At 40.7% G+C, this 18513-nt stretch overlaps 1 protein-coding gene across 4 annotated transcripts in view; it reads right to left on the bottom strand.

Moving 5' to 3' along the window:
- The window catches only part of FRY (FRY microtubule binding protein), a 381871-nt gene that overhangs the window by 12313 nt on the left and 351045 nt on the right, over positions 1-18513 (bottom strand). For 3 of the 4 annotated variants that reach the window (XM_056110039.1, XM_056110037.1, XM_056110038.1), the window contains exons 52-58: positions 18117-18317; positions 17352-17513; positions 14228-14394; positions 12695-12884; positions 10088-10237; positions 8437-8535; positions 6286-6369 (exon numbers count right to left, since the gene is read on the bottom strand). In XM_056110039.1, the coding sequence (XP_055966014.1) occupies positions 6286-6369; positions 8437-8535; positions 10088-10237; positions 12695-12884; positions 14228-14394; positions 17352-17513; positions 18117-18317 (1053 nt within the window). The remainder of the gene's footprint in view (positions 1-6285; positions 6370-8436; positions 8536-10087; positions 10238-12694; positions 12885-14227; positions 14395-17351; positions 17514-18116; positions 18318-18513) is intronic. The other variant, XM_056110040.1, reaches the window with a different exon arrangement.

The raw sequence follows: 18513 nt of genomic DNA, 5'->3' as shown, positions 1-18513 counted from the left end.
TTTATTATGTTTGTTGAATAGTCTTTTCTTTTTAAGCTTGGTCGTGAATGTTTCTTAAATCCTTGAAAGACAACTGCCCTTAAATTTATGCCACAGATTACACAAGTAGAGGTAGTCACTATTTTCGTGTTACTATTTTCAGTAAAACTTCAACAGATATTTTCTTAATTAATAAAGGAAAGAGATTCCTTCTTGAAGGCTGGTTTACTCTGATTTGCTTAAAAATGACCATTTCACAAGAAAAAGCATCTTATTAAACAAACTAAATGTTTAACTGGTTTAAGTTTGTCTAAGAAAAGAAGTCCAAGCATCTCATTTATTGATTATGTACAGATAGTAAATAACTGAATGGGTTAGTTTTACAAAAAGACCTCAATATTTGTGGCGGTGATTTGACTATAATAAAGGAAAACATAGCAGAACTTCATGTAAATTTTGTACTTGATTTTACAGAGTCAAATGTTCAAGTAGTGCTCAGAAATCTCTGTTAAACTATGGCTACATCAATTAAATCCACTTTCAGTACACATTGCGTATGGAAAGACCTTCGGCTTCAGCAAGGCCAATTCCGCAGAACTGGGGAGGTGAGCCCTGTTTGTTTGCTGTAAGGCCAAGACTGCTGTGGCTCTTGGCAAACCTAAGCTGAGCTCACCTCCACCCCGCCTTCTCTATCCAGCAGTATCCACTCCAGCATGAATTTCATGTGAGAGGGAGATCAATGGAAACCCACGTTCTTCACCTGAAGTGATGCTTTTACGACAAAAGACTGATAAAGCCCCAAAGAACTGAGACATGGAGCAATTCAAAAGGATATTTAACATGCTTCTCCCATCCTGGGAGGATCCTGTAGACCAAACATGATTGCCACTCAATGCCTCTTTTGCAAACCACAACACCCAAAAGGAGAGACAGAACAAAAGGGAAGCCCTGCCATAGAGGCAGGGGAGGATGGGGGGGGGGTGGATGGGGGGTGGGAGGCATACTGGGATCCGTGGTGGTGGGAAATGGGCACTGGTGGAGGGATGGGTATTTGATCATTGTATAATTGAAACCCAAGCACAAACATTTGTAAGTCTACAACTGTACCTCATGATGTCTCTCTAATAAAAATTAAAAAAACAAAAAAAAGGATATTTAAGGGATAACTGAGGTAGTTTAAACAGTGATAGACCACTCAGTAAGATGATTTATAAAGATTAGAATTTAAAAAATTACAAAAGGACATTTTTGTCAAGTATTATCACATTTTATAAAACTACACACATATATGTTATCTGAAAACAAAATGTAAAAATACTAAAGATAATCTCCCCTGATAAAGTCCTTTTATTTCCTAGCTTTCTCAAATAAAATGTGTGACTTTTGTAACAATAAAACATATTTCTCTATTATGAAAAAAAAAGACTGATAAAGCCCTACCCACAAACGAGTAGAACAAGTCTCACTAGACACTAACATCTCAGACTCCTGGGTCTCAAAAATATTAATAATTCTAATCACCAAGAGGTCTAAATCATTTTCCAATCATGTCTGCCTTAAAAATGCTTTTTAAGATGAGGAGATGGGAGACGGCTCAAAACTAGAGTGAGTACTTTGCATACTGGAGGTGAGTTGATGCCTGCACTGTCAGGAGTGCCACTTGAGCACCAAACTGGGAGTGGCCACCAGGTGCTACCAGATGTGGTCTCCAAACCCAAATAAGCAAGGTAAAGGTAAAGGCCCTCCCGTTGATCATCGATTTGCTCGAGTGGGCCCAGTAACGTCTCCATTGGAGACTTTGTTGTTACTGTGTCTGGCATATCGAATACTCTCGGTAGCTTGCCGGGCTCTCCGAGAGGGGCGGAGGAATCGAACTCGGGTCGGCCATGTTGGCCGCTTGTAAGGCAAACGCCCTGCCGCTGCAAAATCAATTTAATAAATATTTTTGTTTAAAATCAGTTTTGTGCCATTGTACATGTGCTAAGAATTTTCCAATATACTTGATGAGCTAATTCAGTAGAAAGGCATTTGTGTCTTGCATATGCCAGAGATATTTCTCACGTGGCAACACATAACAAACAACTCCCGCTTTTCTGGAAACACAGTGTTCTCACTAGTTCTCCCACCCCTATGTGGGCGCCTTGGGAGGCCAGGCCTACATTTTCTCATTATAAGAAACAACAGTCCAGGTATTAGCACCTGGCTCTTGCCCTCAGTGTTAGGAACTCAAAGGCCGTGGGGGTTAGTGAGGAGAAGTCTATAGCGTGGCTTGTAGTTAGCCCTACCTTCTGCCACCAGGAAAGGGAGTCCTAGTGTTGTCAGCAATTGTTTGAGAGAGACACCAAAAATTCTGCTTTGAATGTCTACGCATTGTGAACAATCCAGCATTTAAATAATAGGTTAAAAAATACAGGCTTAATAAAATCTAACTGTAAACTGGTTGCAGCCTTCGGGTCCTCAGAGTGTAATTTTTTTTAAAAATTTATTTGATGACTACAACTTCATGGTGAGAATAGAAGAAAAGTGGAAAATAATCAATGCCAAGAAAAGAATGTTTTCTCTTTCACAGGAATTTATCAGTTAAGGCACCTGTTAATAATGAGTAGAAATCAGTTATTGGCAAAGAGCAGCTGAATCAGAGTAGGGCCTGAAGGTGGTAATGTGAGGGAGATCGCATACACCTGATCAGCATTTCTGACAGACTAATACCTGTCTGCCTATGGCTTGACTTTACTAGGTTTGGTAAAGCAAATACCGAAAATACACACTTCTCTGAAATAGAGAATGTGATAGTCATTGGCATATCAACATCACAATTTACATCCTGACATTGATTCTGCAAGTTGTAAATTCATTTCCTATCCCCATTCTACTTGACCTCCTACAAAGGGTAGTCATAATTATTAACCATAACAAACTATTCCAGAAAACACATAATATCATTAATGTAGAAAATTGGATAAAATCACTTGAGAATTGTTTTGTGAGGTAAACATTTTTTGGTTTTTGCTTTCGGCCAAATGGTATCTCTAATCAGCAAAATGATGTCTCTATGAACTCCTGATTTAAAAATAAGGTCAATATTTAAATAGAGGGATACTCTAATTTCTCCTAGAAGTTAACTTTTGGTGTATAAAGACTTCCCTCCAATTTGCCTTCAAAGCCCATTTTTAGTCTTGTGCAGATGTTAACTTTGATGAGGACTAAGATGTACTGTTCCCCCGGCCCCTCCTGACTATGCCTAGCCATTGTTCAAGTTCAGCAATGTTTCATTCAAAGAACTATCTGTATGCCTGTTTGCCCTTCTGCTTGTGGTTTTATCTGCATGCCAAGTGGCAAAACTACTTCTAGAATTTACTAACATATTGAAACAAGGGTTTTAACCAACTACTGTACTCAGATGATTACAATTCAGCCTTTCTGACTTATTAAGAAAGGCAACCTCTTTCTTCAGTTGATATACAATTTGCTTTTCTGACAAATATCAGACTTCAGAATTGTCACACACAAAGGATCCAAGGTAACTTTTACAGAATTTAGTCTGATTTTCAGTCACTGAAGTGTGAGGAAGAATTTGAAGCGCTGAGCTAGTAACAACGGGATGAAAATGTGATGGCTTTTACAAAAATGTTGGAAACATCGGATTTGGTTGATCTTTTGATCTTATTGATCTAGAAAGCCCCAGGCTACTCACTTCTGAGGTTTTATGGTGAGTCCCAAAACTGTATTAGACATTTTGACACATGGTAGAAATTATTCTGAAGCATTTTCTTCTTATATTTTTCTGCCAAAATTAATTTTGAAAAAGTATGCATGAATATAAAGAGTAAAACCTTTAGTTAGCCTTTGAATTTCATTCGCTAAATTGGAAAAATTCTTTAAAGAATGGTTACAAAGAATTTAGTAAAATTTTATACTTATAGTACCTCATGGTGTTTCACTAATAAAAAAATTTTTTTATACGTATAGTGCTTAAGGGCTGGAGCAATAGCACAGTGGGTAGGGCATTTGCCTTGCGCGCAGCCAGCCCAGCCGAGCTGGGTTTGATTCCCCATGGATTAAATTAATTTTAACAGCAGAGTATAGTGGAACAAAGATTGGGCCTGGAATCAAAAGGCATTGTTGTTATTACCAAATTGTTATCATTATTTTTGTTATTTGGGTCGTGCCCATAGGTGTTCAGGGCTTATTGAATGGCTCTGCATTCAGGAATCACTCCTGATAGGGTTCGGGGACCATATGTGGTACTGGAGATAGAACCCAGTCAGTTGCATACATGGAAAGTGCCTTAACTCTGTACTATCGCTCTTGCCCAAACTGGGGACATTGGTGCTGGGAAATGTACACTGACGGAGGGAAGGATATTGGAACACTGTATGACTGAAACCCAATCATGAACAGTTTTATAATGGCTATCTCATGGCGATTCAATAAGAAAAAAAAAGAAAAAAATTAAAGTTATTGGTATTAACAGGTAACCATAAAGTTGGAAATACAGGCTATATATATACATATATATATTTCATGTACTTTTCTAGAGAATGTTAATGGTAGTTCATTCAGTGAAAACTCAGAGTCAAAAATTATCTGAGCACCTCATAGTTTCCTATTCAGGGACTGCTGGAAATGTTAGTGTTGTATTTTGAGCTACACGATTAAGTTTGCACTGCATATGAGAGACGTATCATATAACATTAAGCACATTTAAAGCTGTAACACAAAGAGACCTTTCATCATGTATATTGGTTGTTTCCAGACATAGCAGCTAAGCTACTCTTTTGCATGTCACTTATCAGTCACAGAGCCTTGGAGAAATCAAGCTTGGTTTCCTCAGCTCTAGAATAGGGCCAGTGCTGTCAGCTTTATCGTCTATGCCAGGGAGCAACAAGTTAAAGGATATGGAAGTTCTCTCAGCTGCAATGTAAAAAAGAAATGTGTCCAAAAGAAAGCTAGTGATGTGGAAATGCAAATACTGTATCGGGATGCTGAGTTTCAGGTCTTGTAATTTTCTCATTCAAGCTCTGGTCTATTTTTATTAAAATAGCTCAAAAGGTTCATCAGTGAGCCACAAATGGGATGGATAATTACTCTCAGGATTGCAGACCGACTTATTCAAAGACAATGATCAAATTGGTATTCGATTAGAACAATGGATCCCAAACTTTGTTTGGTTCTCTTTACCCTACTGACACAGTTTCTAACAGGGGATTCACTTCTTCTGGTGAGTGCAGAACCTAGCTGCTTCTTCAGCAATGATGATGAAACTCCAGGACAATAACCTCTCCACCTAAACACACACGCCAGCAGCTGCCTCAGCTGTCTTCACTACTCCTCGCTGGTTCACTTCTAGTTGGTTCCTTGGCAGAGTGGGAGAACCGAGTCCAATTATCCCTACCTGGTAAAACTCCATAGTTGCTCTTCACCCTGCATGGCCTGGCTTCTGCCAGCTTCTGCAGACTCTTCTCAAAGTTTGCTCCAAGTGGCTTCTGTTCTCCCAGCCAATATGGGTTCTCTTCAGTGTTTGCAAAGAATCAGGCTCCCCCCTGCCTCAGTCTTTGAAGCAAACTCTCCACTCACACCTCTTGCCTGGCTGACTTTAGAGGCCTTCCCAGAACTGCCCTTCCAATGATCATGCACCCTGACTACAGGCTCCGTTAGCACCTCCTGCTCTTTTCTTTCCATTAGAACAATTCCTGCCATTGATACCTGTATGATCTTTGATTAGTGGATCTCCCTGCCGAGACCAGGAGCTTCAGGAGGGCAGAGAATTGTCTGTTGGGTGGGCCATAACAGAAACACACTGCATATTACTGCAGATTCAATCACTTTAACCCACCTACACTGCCTGAGATCAGTATTTCCTGTCCAGTATAGCATGCATTGGAAAGCCTGAGGTTTGTACCGAATGCAATTCTAAACAAGGAAAGAAAAATCTGAGTGTTGCTGAAAGGTCAACCACTTTCTTCATTGAGGGAACCAAGTAGTTTAGTAAACAAGTATTGAAATTTGTTTTCATATTTTGAATAAAGAACAGATTTAGGAAAATGATCAGTAGAGTTAGAAAATCTCTAGCAAAAATGGTTATGTTTATACCTCCACTTTTCCAAAGGGGAGAAACCCCAGATACCCTCAAGCACACAGTCATGCGTGGTTTGAAAGTCATTCTGGCTTATTCTCCTGACTTCTTAACAATGCACTGGCTGGAGGGCTCATTTGACCTCTTAAGTTTCACACTTGTGGGGTGGATCAAAACTATCACACAATGTCAGAGCACAGAAAAGATAAATTCTAAGAGACTTTTATTACCTTTTCTTCTGAGTCTCCTGGTTGACAGGTGATTACTCCATCTCTTGATCCGCCTGCAAATGTTGCCTTACAGTTCTCAAGCCACTGTTGTCAGAAAGAGACAGAGGCAAACACAAATTGAGTGGTGTCCTGAGAACATCCTTCTTATCTGCTCTGTCAGGGAAAACTGACTAAGTTTCTATTAAACTCAAACATCTTTTTTTGTCGTGATAATTTTTTAAAAAACCCCTTTTAAGGGTGAATATTAACCTGGAAATTAAAATATTTGTATATATGGATTCAGTTACTGTGTTTGGCATACTGAATACATCATGGGTAGCTTGCCAGGCTTTGCCATGAGAGGGAGATTCTCTCAGTAGCTAGCTGCTTGAGCAAATCGATGAACAATGGGAGGACAGTGACAGTGTAGATTCAGTTATGATCATTTATTTTTTTTTATTTATTGAATCACTATGAGAACAGTCACAAAGCCTTTCAGTTCAAGTCTCGGTCGGTCATACAATGATCAAACACACATCCCTTCATCAGTGCACATTTTCCACTACCAAGAACCCCAGTATACACTCCTCCCCCCATCCCCCCCACATGTGTAGCAGATTTCAACTTTACTCTCTCTCTGTCTACGCTGATCACATTCAATATTACGACAAAAGACTCAGCATTGTTATTTGGAATTTTTCCCAATATTCAGACCTGCCACAAAGACATCATTAGAAAATTTGTTTTCTGTTGCTGATTATGAAGAGCATATGATGTTGTGTGGCCACAATAGCGGCCACGCAAACTTGGATTTCTGATATTTTAGTAATAAACCTAGAGGGATTACTGCCAGAAGCCCCTGGGTTCCGAGATTGGTATGTGTCCCTCTGGGATCATGGTTGGTCAGAAGCCAGAGGAGGTGTTTGAGGGTGGCAACCAGGAGCATTGTCATGGTGGGGAGCAGGGCCGATTCCACCTCCATCCCGTGAAGCCCCACGTGCCTCCTATATGCAGTCTCATACCTGGCTCTAAAAGATTCAGGCCACTATGTCGCCACTGCAAAGGGGGACAGGCAGAGGGACAGACACCCTTCCCTCCCAGGGTGGCATAGCACCATAGTTAAATACACAGTCCAGATGTATTTTGGTTGGGCATTATCTTTTGCTCAGATTTTCCCAAAACCATTCAAGCCTGATTTTCAGGGACAAATGCTAGATCACTTACTTTCCATTGATCACTTTGCATATTAGGAAATGTCACGGGGCCGTGTATGCGGCCATGCGACAGTTATGGTTATTTCAAAACATAATGTTGACTTTGAGATATATTAGTCTGTTTCACCAGATCATTATTTATATATAAATTAAAGTGATTAAAACATCCTATTTGATCGAGATTAGGAGAGATGACTTCATTTGGAGAGATGACCAATACTCTCTCACATATGAGGTGATTCTGTCTCTTTTTTTCTATCTCAATGTTTTGCTTATTTAATTTGTTCTGTTTTAGGGAACACTCCCAGGTGCTCGGGACTTACTCCTGGTTCAGTGATCACTCTGGGCAGGTCTTGGGGCATCACTTGTGGTGCTGGGGGTCAAACTGGGGTCAGCTGCATACGAGGCAAGCATCCAACAACTTGTACTATGGCTTTGAACCAGAGCGAGATGATTCTGGGCATGTAGCCTTCCTCGGGGTACACTTCTGTTATGTTGAGGCGGCTTCGATGGGTGGTAGGTCTACTTTGTTATAAAAGAAGCTATCATAATAATAACAGCTCAGCTATACAGATATTCTGCTTATGTAACTGGGATAGTAACTAGTACATATGGGAAAAGAAACCTTTGGACAGAAAATAATAAGCAGTGACAAACTGAAATTCACATCAGACAGTGAAAGATTTGCTTTTTCACAACTGGAATTTTTAGGGTAGGAAAATTATGGGACTAAAAATAAAAAGTGAAAAAAATGATCTTTCGTAGATATAACTATCTATATGATTGAGGGTACTACTGTCAATTCTAAAACTATTAAATTGGAATTGTAATCCCCACCAAGGATTAGGCGGAGTCTGTCTTCTCTCAAAGAACCTTCTAGGTTACTCATGACACTTTTGTAATTTGGGATCTCCTTCAGTTTTAAAGGTACGTATATGCAAAGAAACACAAAACTTACTGAGAGAGTAGCCTCTTTTCTGTTGTTGTAGGTATCCAAATATTCTTGGAGCTCTAAAACACTGAACTTGAGCTTGTCCAGAAGTCCACAAGAGAGGAGCTAAAGACAGGGAAAAATTGTATTGAAACAACTAGAGAAATGCCAGGAAAAAGGCATGGCCACACAGACAGAGAGGTCTATCTAGAAGTAATGCAGTGGCATCATTGCATTAAGCTGTAAAATTTATAATGATGCTTCACTCTAAGCTGTAAGTACAATTATAATCTGAATAATTTATAATACCAACTTTTTAACAGACAAATATTCATTTTTTGAAACAGATGCAACATTGGATCGTAACATTATGTAGGGTTGAGGCATACGCATACAAATCTTATTTTGGTTACTGTTGTTGTTTTTTTTGGGCCATGCCTGGTTGGTGCTCAAGGCTTACTCTTGGCTCTACTCTCAGGGATCACTCATTGTGGGTGTTCTGGGGACCCTATAGGGATGTGGGGATTGAACTCAGGTCTGCGACTTGAAAAGTAAGTGTACTACCTGTTGTACTATCACTTGGGTCCCAGACACACAAATATTAACAAGAATTGCAGAGAAGCTCATGTTACGGTATGATAAACATTTTATACATGAACTCTAGCATCTTCATATAACTCAAGAGGGTTTTTTTGTTTGTTTTGTTTTGTTTTTGTCTTTTTGGGTCACCCCCGGTGATGCACAGGGGATACTTCTGGCGCTTCACTCAGGAATTCTTCCTGGCGGTGCTCAGGGGACCATATGGTATGCTGGGAATCAACTCAGATTGCCCGCATGCAAGGCAAATGCCCTACCCACTGTGCTATCGCTCTAGCCCCACTCAAAAGACTTAATGACCGACTTCCACATAAACTTTCAAACGCTGATTTTGTATTTGAAATAAAATTGTATTTGTGACAATAATTTGTAAGATAAATTTGCAATCTTTATTGTGGAATTTTATTTAAAATTACTTAAGATGGAATCATTTTTCCTATTCTATTACTTTCCATAAGACAGATAATTACCAGTGAAGTTCTTGGAAAGATGAACCTTTTCTAGAGACTTTCAAAGTGAAAGTTCTTCCTTTCTGGTTTCTGAATCTCAGTAATTACTCAGTATCTGATATTGTGTCTACTGCAAATGTAAAAGAAAAATAACACACACTACTTGTCCTCCAAGAATTTGTGAATCTTATATGGTTAGTGTTATAGCCATAAGGTCATAGTTTAGCACAGCCAGAGACTGTTCTTATCTCTATTATTAATGGTCTGATTATTATTAGACTGGATTGTATGAGTCCACCCAGAGGACAGCCAACAGATATAGAAAGTAGGAAAACTGAAGTCATATTGGTATGTTAACTGGCTGTCATGGGGCAGCATATCACCTTATCAATAACTGTCCAATCAGAGTAATGGAGGAAAGTATCATGCACACAGCAGACATATGGATTTTCCCCTCTGGATATCTGATATTACTTCCTTGGCTTGGACTGGCACAGCATCATCACTGTGCAGACTCAGGCCTTAAGAAACGCTAGCACATTATGTCACAGTACTTCAAAAAAGTCATAGTACAAACATGAGTCCCCAAAGTTGCACATCAAATACTACCAGGGTAAGACTGGGACACTCACCGTCTCAGCATCCACAAAAAGTGTCGGGCACTCAGAGCAGGAGGTGAGCATTTGGGAAGAGCTGACAAATTTGGACCCTATCCCCCGGAGGTTATCGCCAAGATAACTGGCTGCATCACAGGTCAGGAAGCAGAACCTTTTCTGAATATTCTGAAAGGCAAAATAACCATCGTTTGTAAAGACCAACCTCAAGAAAAGACTGATTTTTTTTTTTTAATCTTTAGGAAAATGTCAGACGAGCTAGGTTCTCTGTGAGGTAGGAAAGGGCCGATGAGGAAAAGAGTGAATGTTTGTCCTGAGGCAGTTAAATAATCACCAAAAAATGCCATCGCTTCTTGTGGGGATGCTCTTTTAAGTAAGTGTTTTTCTTTTTTCCTTGAAGATCACTTTCATCAGCAGTCTGAATACCGAATCGCTTGTTTGTTCAATGGGAGTCACTGAGATTTCTCCAATGTGGATGAGAAAAAATGATCTGATCATAAGAGATAACTCTTTTTCTGTGCTCAAGATCAGAGTCTCTGAGATGAATGTTGAACCCCTGAAGAATGAAGGCAGGCTTGCTACTTGGATCCTAGAATACATCCTTCTTTCATTCTGTCTGTGGATCAGGCATCTATGACTTTTGCAGATTAGTTTTTGTTTTTGTTTCTTTTAGGGTCAGGCCCAGCTGTGCTTGGCACTTCTTTTTACTCTGTACTCAGGGATCACTCCCAGTGGGCTCCGGGGATGTGTACCAGGGATTAAACTGGGGTTGGCCGGATGCAAGACAAACACCCGCCCTGCTGTACCGTCTGGCTCTGTTCTGCAGATTTCCGTATGTCAGTTCATTAATCTCAAAGCCACCTGAGGACTACGACAATGATAAGAGATGTGGTAAATGTGGGCTAGGACTAAGGGCTAAAAAGAGGGAAGTTACATGCTTAATAGTCTTTTAGGACCAGTAGGACAAATCACAGTACCTAAAAGGTGAGGTTGGGGAAGCAGGGGAAGAAAAAGAAAATAGTGCCTGCCACAATGGAGGCAGGGAATACTGGTGGAGGGAAGTGGACACTGTTGAAGGGATTGGTGTTGTCACATTGTATGCCTGAAACTCAATCATGATTAACTTGGTAACTCTGTAACTCATAGTGATTCAACTGAAAAAACAAAACAAAACAAAACCATCACCACCACCAACAAAGACAACCAACAAAAACTAAAAAAAAAAAAAAAAAGGAGCAGGTGAGGAAACTGAGGTTGAGAGGTTTAAAGACCCCATGAAGGTCACTTGCTAAGTAATGACCAAGATAGGGTAAACTTGACCCTTAGCGCAGGTTCTTACTCCTTCTGTAAACCAAGAAGGCTTCCTCAAAATTGCCTCCTCCTTGTTGTATGGCAAAACAAAAACTCAATTGGCAAGAACTGGATGCACCTTGCCTGCCTCAGCGTCAGCACAAGAATGCGTGTAGCCCTAAACTGCCAATGTAACATCAGCAACAAAAAGGACACCATATTTCACTGAAATGTTATTCCTATCCTAGCAATGGCATTTCTCACAAACATTTTTCACCTTTTGAATTATAGAACCTAATCCATGTGAAATCCTTCCTGCCCATGATGGAAAGATTAACATGCTCCAAAACTAACAACAGGGTTTTGATTCTTTTTTATATACTAGAAAAATGCTGATCGTGTGGCATAGTATATGTTTTCCAATTTGCTGCATACCTGAGAATCTTGGGATAACACCCCCCGTAGTACATGCAGACCTTCTGCTGCTTTCTGTGCGATTAAATAAAGTACACTCTAACCGAATGATAGATCTGAAAGGAGTGAGAAATGTCTGATACAGGTAGTTACAGGACAGAGAACTGAGAGGAATGTGTCCAACAACACAAAGGCAGGGATAAAAAGAACCGTTCAACCATCAATAAGAAGTGGCAGCCCCTTCTGTCATTTTAGTCCCGTCGTCGTTAGAAACATATTGTGGGGAGAGTTGGTGGAATCTGAAGGTGTTCATACAAGATATGACTATAGGGAGCCGTGTCCAGAAACCCCAGTGGGGCTGAGGACAGCCAATCCCGCCACCTCTGGGGCTGCCCCTCCTAGAAAGAAGGGGCATTTGTTTCCAGACTGCACAAGGCTACTGTCTAAATTAACTGGGCTGTGGTTTCTCCAGCACTGTCATCTGTTCCAAAGCAGGGCAGGGGCAGAAGTAAATATTCACAGCCACCCCTGCATGCATGAGGAATTCATGCTGGGAAGAAAGATAAATAATGAAGAAAAAAGAGGCATACAAGGAGAGATCTAAGAATGACCGCAGGGAGGATGAACTTGGCAGGAGAGATCACCTACTGGTCCAGATGTTCTGGTTGCCTGGGGCTGATGACCTCAATCAAAGTTAGTGTGGCCAAAGTGATCAGTATATAGCATGGCCACCTACATTGTTGGAGGGTCACGTTGTCTCAAGATCAGTTTGAGATGAGTCGATGAAGAAGAAAAAACATCGAGTCAGAGGAAACTGAGCAAAAGGAGTACAAACTCAGAACAAAGCAACAATCCTTCCAGCAGAAGCTCGCAGGCTTCCACAACACACCAAGTGCTTGGGCCGGTTTGCGCACACCGCACCTTAAACAAGGAGGAGAACACGTGAAATGTGTACACTGCACAGGAGCCGTCCGAGTCACACATGAGCTGGTTGAGGTGGCTGCGCCAAGCTTCCTCCGCATCGTCAGAGGCTGTGGGCTGAAACGCAGCAAGGATGGCCGAGAAGAAGGGCGAGGGTGGGGGGGATACTCCCCTGTCACCGTCTCCAAAACTGAGGAAAGGGAAAAGACCTGTGTCAGTATGAGACTAATACCCAGAGACAGTAGAAACAAAGGCCAGGAAGACTGGTCCTCGGTTGGGAGCTTGCCACGAGTGGCAGAGGGCAAGGGGGAGGGCATTTAGGACAGAGAAGGAGCCACTATGACAATGTAGTTGGAAATGATAATATTGAACAAGAACTGAGTGCTGAATGCAGGTAAAGGGATATGCATAATAACCTTTCAGTGCATGTATTGCACACCACAGTGCCCAAAGTGGGTGGAGGGATTGGGGAGCAGGGAAGAGGTGGAAAGAAAAAGAGAGAGAAGAGGGAGGGAGGGAGGCAGAGAGAGTGAGACAGAGACACAGAGAGGGAGAGAAGTGCTTGACTGCAGAGCAGACTAGGGGTGGGGTGGTGGCGTGATGGAAACTGGGGACATTGGTGGTGGGAAACGTTCGCTGGGGAAGGGACAGGTGTTGGAACATTTTAGGACTGAAACCCACTCATGAACAACTTTGTAACTGCACCTCATTGTGATTTAATAAAAAAAAAACTTAAAAAGAAAAAGACTATATGGAGATGCTCTGACCTCATCTGTAATTTGGTTGTGAACATTCTCCCCTGAGTCACCCCACGAGGCAGCCTGCGGTAGATCTTTGTCTTGAGGGGCTGGCCTGGGTATGGGCTTCTGGGCAAAGCTGTTTGATTATAAGACTAGATTTCTTTTTGCCTCGTGAATTTCTCAGCTTCCTTCACTTCTCATTTCCAGTACACAGATTCAGTAATTCTGGCAGCCTTCTACAACTGTCTCTTTCTTTTTCCATTTTTGGGCAGGGGTGTTTAGGGTCATACCTGGTGGTGCTCAGGGCTTACTTCTGGCACTATGCTCAGGGATCACTTCTGGTGGGCTTGAGAGGCCAAATGAGGAGGCAGAATCAAACCTGAGTCAGTCCTCATGCAAAATAAGAGCCCTGCCCACTGTAATACCTTTCTGACCCCTTGTTTTAGCTTTTTAACTTAAAAAAGAAAGAACCCCTCATTTCCAATATTTGCCACGGTTGCTTTCGATGTTTGGACCATCTCTCCATGCCTTTCTCCATGTCTTATGCCATTACCAGTTGGCTTTCGTATCTAGCCAGCTCTGCACAAGCACCAAGTTTAGTTCTACATCAGGAAGGCACTATAAGGAACTGGAGGCCCCTACCCCACTGAGCGCTCTCTGAGCTACATGTCACAGAAAATCCTTCATTGGGGCATCTGAGCAGTAAAGGTCTCACAGATAACTTGCATCTGATGGACAAACTGCTGCGTGTCTGTCCACTCACGCCACTCTTTCCCACCCAGGGCTTCTGTACCTTGCAAGTGTAAACTGGTCCATTGCTTGGTTGCCTTTGTCTTCTGCCTCAGTCATATCCAGGCTAAAGCTATCACTACATTCAAAAGTGGCTGGAAGTTCATTGATGGACCCCGAAAGGTCATCTTCATGCACTGTGGTGTCCTCTTCCTCCTGGACAGTTTCAGCCTGGGAGAATAAAAAGAGGAAGGATTCCCCACCCCCCAACATAAAGAATAATTAGAGGGAAGTATGTTCAAGTACAGGGAAAATGCAAGAGACAAATCCTGAATGTGATAGAACTGGGGCCTTTGTTTACTTTTTTCTTATTTTTCATTTTGGGTCACACTCAGTCTAGCTCTGCGGCCATTCCTGACGCTGGGCTTAAGGATCACTCCTGGAAGTGCCTGAGGGACCATATGTGATGCCAGGGAGCGAATCCTAGTTGGTCACATGCAAGGCAAGCTCCTTACCTGCTGTACATAATATCTCCAGTCTCGGGGGGGAGGGGACCTTTTTTCCCTAGTTATATTTTCTAGACTATTTTCTAATACAATCAATATCTATAAGTGAGTCAGGAATTTGCTGAAGTACTCTTAATTCTTTACGTTTTTAGTCCTTTCTCCAAAAGACAAAGAGGCTCTCAGCAAATTATTGAGTTTTTCTGCTGCTTATGAAGTATAAGTGCTAAATTTGGTAAACCGCATAAGACCAAATTCTACATTTTTCTATGAGGAAACAGATGCTCTTCATGTAAATGGGACAAGCCTAATATCAGCAATGAAAAGGATCTGAAATTCTTTCCACTGTACAACACCTGCCTTCAAGAACAAGTCAATCCAGAGGTAATATTCTAATCTAGAGAATTTCTTTACCATGGAAACTAGACTTTAGATTCATAGATGCCTGGGTAGTAAGTATATGCTCTAAGAAATTGCCTCTGTGTATAGGAATGAGGCATGGTCATTCACCAAGCTGAGTTCTTCAAGAAACTTCTGCCACATTAATGTACCCTTCCAAGATAAAAAGGGCACTGACATATGTGCTTGCTCTTGGGCATACCCTTTGAAGAGAACAGACGTGAAAGGCTGTTCTCTTGTTTTGCTATAAAACACAGAGTAAGCAGTGGGATGCAAGGGCTTTCGGGCCATCCCAATTGGGATCACTGAGGGGCAGGAAAAAGACAGTGAGTAACATGGAGAAAGAGGCTGGGCTTGAACGGGAGCCAAAGGGGAAATCAGCTGGAGAACTGATTGTTCTTTATGAGAGGAAGGAAGGCAACTGGATTACAGACCAGAAGACTCGAGGAAGAGATCACACGGACATGCTTCAGTGAGTCACTTTCTTAAAACAAAAACAAAACTTTAGCAAAATAGAAGCCTATGTGAATTAGAACATTATCACGGGCTGACATCTGGCCAGAGGTTTTTGCCCAAATGGTATATAGTACTTTGAGTCTAGGATTAATAGGGAAATGAACAGGAATGTTTAAAGATACGTTAGGGAAACAGGATATCTCAGGTCTTTGAAGAAATTGCTCATAAGTACTGAGTTTCAGAAGATTATCCATATCTGCTTCTTCCTGCTTTTTAGAACTGCTGCAGTGCCAATGGGACTGAGAATTGGAACTATTCCGGGTTATTAGTGCATATAAACTTAATCAGTTAGAGGAGGGCTTAGCTCTTGAAAAAACATCTTTTATTTTTCCTTTCTGACAGCATGCTTCTATCAAACTGCAGAAATCCAGCTCATGTGAAAAACAGACACAGGTTTTCAGAAATTAGACTCAGGAGAGGGACAGACACAGAAATCAGATTCAACCTTTCCTGGATAGAATTAGGCACTTTCTATATGTTGCTAAAAAAAATACTTAAAAGACAGTGTACTTTCTTTGAGAAAAAAGAAAAACTTAACTACTTGACTACTTTAAAATTTGGCTACTTTAAAACTAGAAGTATCAAGTATGAATAATCTCACATTTATTTTGTGATGCCCTTTGTCTGAAACTTAATTTTTAAAATTTTAGAACGCTGGAACTTAAGGAGAAATATGTTTTCTTTCTGGTGCCTCTTTTGCCTGAGGGGAAAAAGGGACTGTGCTAACTCTTTGAAAAACTCTTTCAATGGGACAATCTTAAAAATAATTCTTTAAGCCTTGATAGTTTCAGATGATTGTAATTTGGTTGGTTACCTTTGGTTTAAAGCACAAAGATTATCCTAGTTATCAACTACTTATTAGTACATTGTATCTCTCCCCCCCACTGCCCCCAATCCCGTCTCCACTTAGTAGTTTCAGAAAAAATATAATTTTCTAAGTTTTTAAAGATCTACTTTATCTTTTTAACTTAAACTACAATAGTCAAACTCAGTATAAATAAAACTTTACCCTAATCGCAAACATTATGTTGGTATGTCTAATATAAGAGAATACAATTTCATACTGATAGGCCTATCTGTGGGCGTATCTAATGAACAGCATGGGAACCAACAGTTTTATGGACAGGATACTTTATAAAATAAAAAATCCTTTAAATAAGATATATGTTGTTAGACCTTTAAAAAGCTGAGCTTTTAAATAAGGAAATTGTGTCCATTACTTACTTTTTTCTTCAGAGACTCTGGCTAGAACAGCTTTTTTTCCTTTATTTCTTTCTTTTTTTTTTTTTTGTGAATCTGGCATAATGCTGTGATTGACACTGAAAATTCTGACAGTGCGCCAAAGGCGAGCTTCGAATCAATGTGCAAATTGTATAATTGGTTCCTACATAGGAAAAAATGTCCCCAAATACATGCATACGCCCACACCTCACTCAGTATATTGTTTAAGAAAAGTCTTGACAAAGAACTGCCCTTGCCCATCATTGTGGTCTCAGACATACCCCAGTTTGTTTTGCTGCCAATCAGCACTGTTCATGCTATATGGAAAATGCAAAATGTGTCATTATAAAAAAGACCTCAAATCACCTCTCTTTTAATCCAAAACATGGCGTCTCGTATTTGTGAGATAAACAAATTCAATTATTTCAAAAAATTAAGGAAAAAAAAAAGGAGCCCCTGCTACATAACCTAGAAACTCTCAGAAAATTGGAAGTACTTTTTTTTTTAAAAAAAAGAAAATTAGAATTACAGTTGCCAAAATCTCTTCACCTTTGAGCCCTCAGAAATCTGAAGATTATTCACTTCAGGCAAAGGAGCATCAAAGCTAGCCATGCTGGTGTGAAAGGAATGAGGGTCAGAACGTGTCCTGTCACAGGCTGCAGTGAGTGATTCCATGGGGTTATTCTCCTCAGAAGGAGAGAGCGTCATGATCTGTTTCAAAAGCAAAGGAAATAAAACAGTGTGATGTTTCCATTCTCTCAAAAACTATTAATGCTTCACGTGTTGAGCCCTGGCTTAGATGCCAGGTGGTGTTGGCATCACCATGAAAAAAAAGTCTCTATTTGAATACAAACCATGGTATTAGCTCATTGGTAACTGATAGGAATTAACTGTTTAAAATACACATTTCAAATTAGAACTTCACGTCAAATTCAAATATTGTAGTTGGTCATCTCTTAATTAGGGTGTGGTGTGGTAAAATAGAAAACTATGTCAAAATCTCTGTCACATTTCCTAATGCTTTCAGATGTACGAGGCATTTTTAGAATAGTTCTAGCATAATAAAAGTTATTGGGGGGAGAACTTAGGTCTTAACAGACTCGGTACCATTTAGGGCTTCTCAAAACACTTCAACATTTGCCTCCATTTGAACTTATAGAGAAGAGGCCTGTTAGGTCGGTGAGAAGCCACCTGACAGTGGATATTTTCACTTGAGCAGCTGGGGAATGTTTCTTTGGTGCCAACTTGAAACTGAACTATGGTTTCAGTAACAAAAATGTCTCCTAATTTCTTAGGTGGGCAAGTTTCACTTACCAGGTCGGAGGGCTCCAGAATCTGGCTGGTTGTGAGGTCCTCCTCTTCAGAGGACTCATCGGAATCCTCATGGTTAATTTTATTCAGGCCAGGAGAACTTCCTGAGAGTTGGCGTTCTTCCAGAAGCTGCATATCACACTTGTCCAGACTATCCAGAGAACGTCTGCGCACACCCCAGTTGAAATTGTCCATACTCTCGCCCTGAAATCACACCATCAGCTGATTCTTATGCCCATATCTCCCGGTACTCATATCCGCAACACATTCCATTTGTCACAGCTCAGTAACAAATACTTTCATTCTGAACTTTCAGGCCCTTGTGTACTTTGGTACCATTTTGTTTACATGATGTAAAACACAGTAAAGCTTACTATTTTCACGCATCGTAAATCATAGG

Source organism: Sorex fumeus, unplaced genomic scaffold (assembly GCF_029834395.1).
Source record: "Sorex fumeus unplaced genomic scaffold, SorFum_2.1 ptg000008l, whole genome shotgun sequence".
Taxonomy (NCBI): Eukaryota; Metazoa; Chordata; class Mammalia; order Eulipotyphla; family Soricidae; genus Sorex; species Sorex fumeus.
Note: the sequence above shows the minus strand (reverse complement) of the source record. Positions and strands in the feature narration are given on the sequence as shown.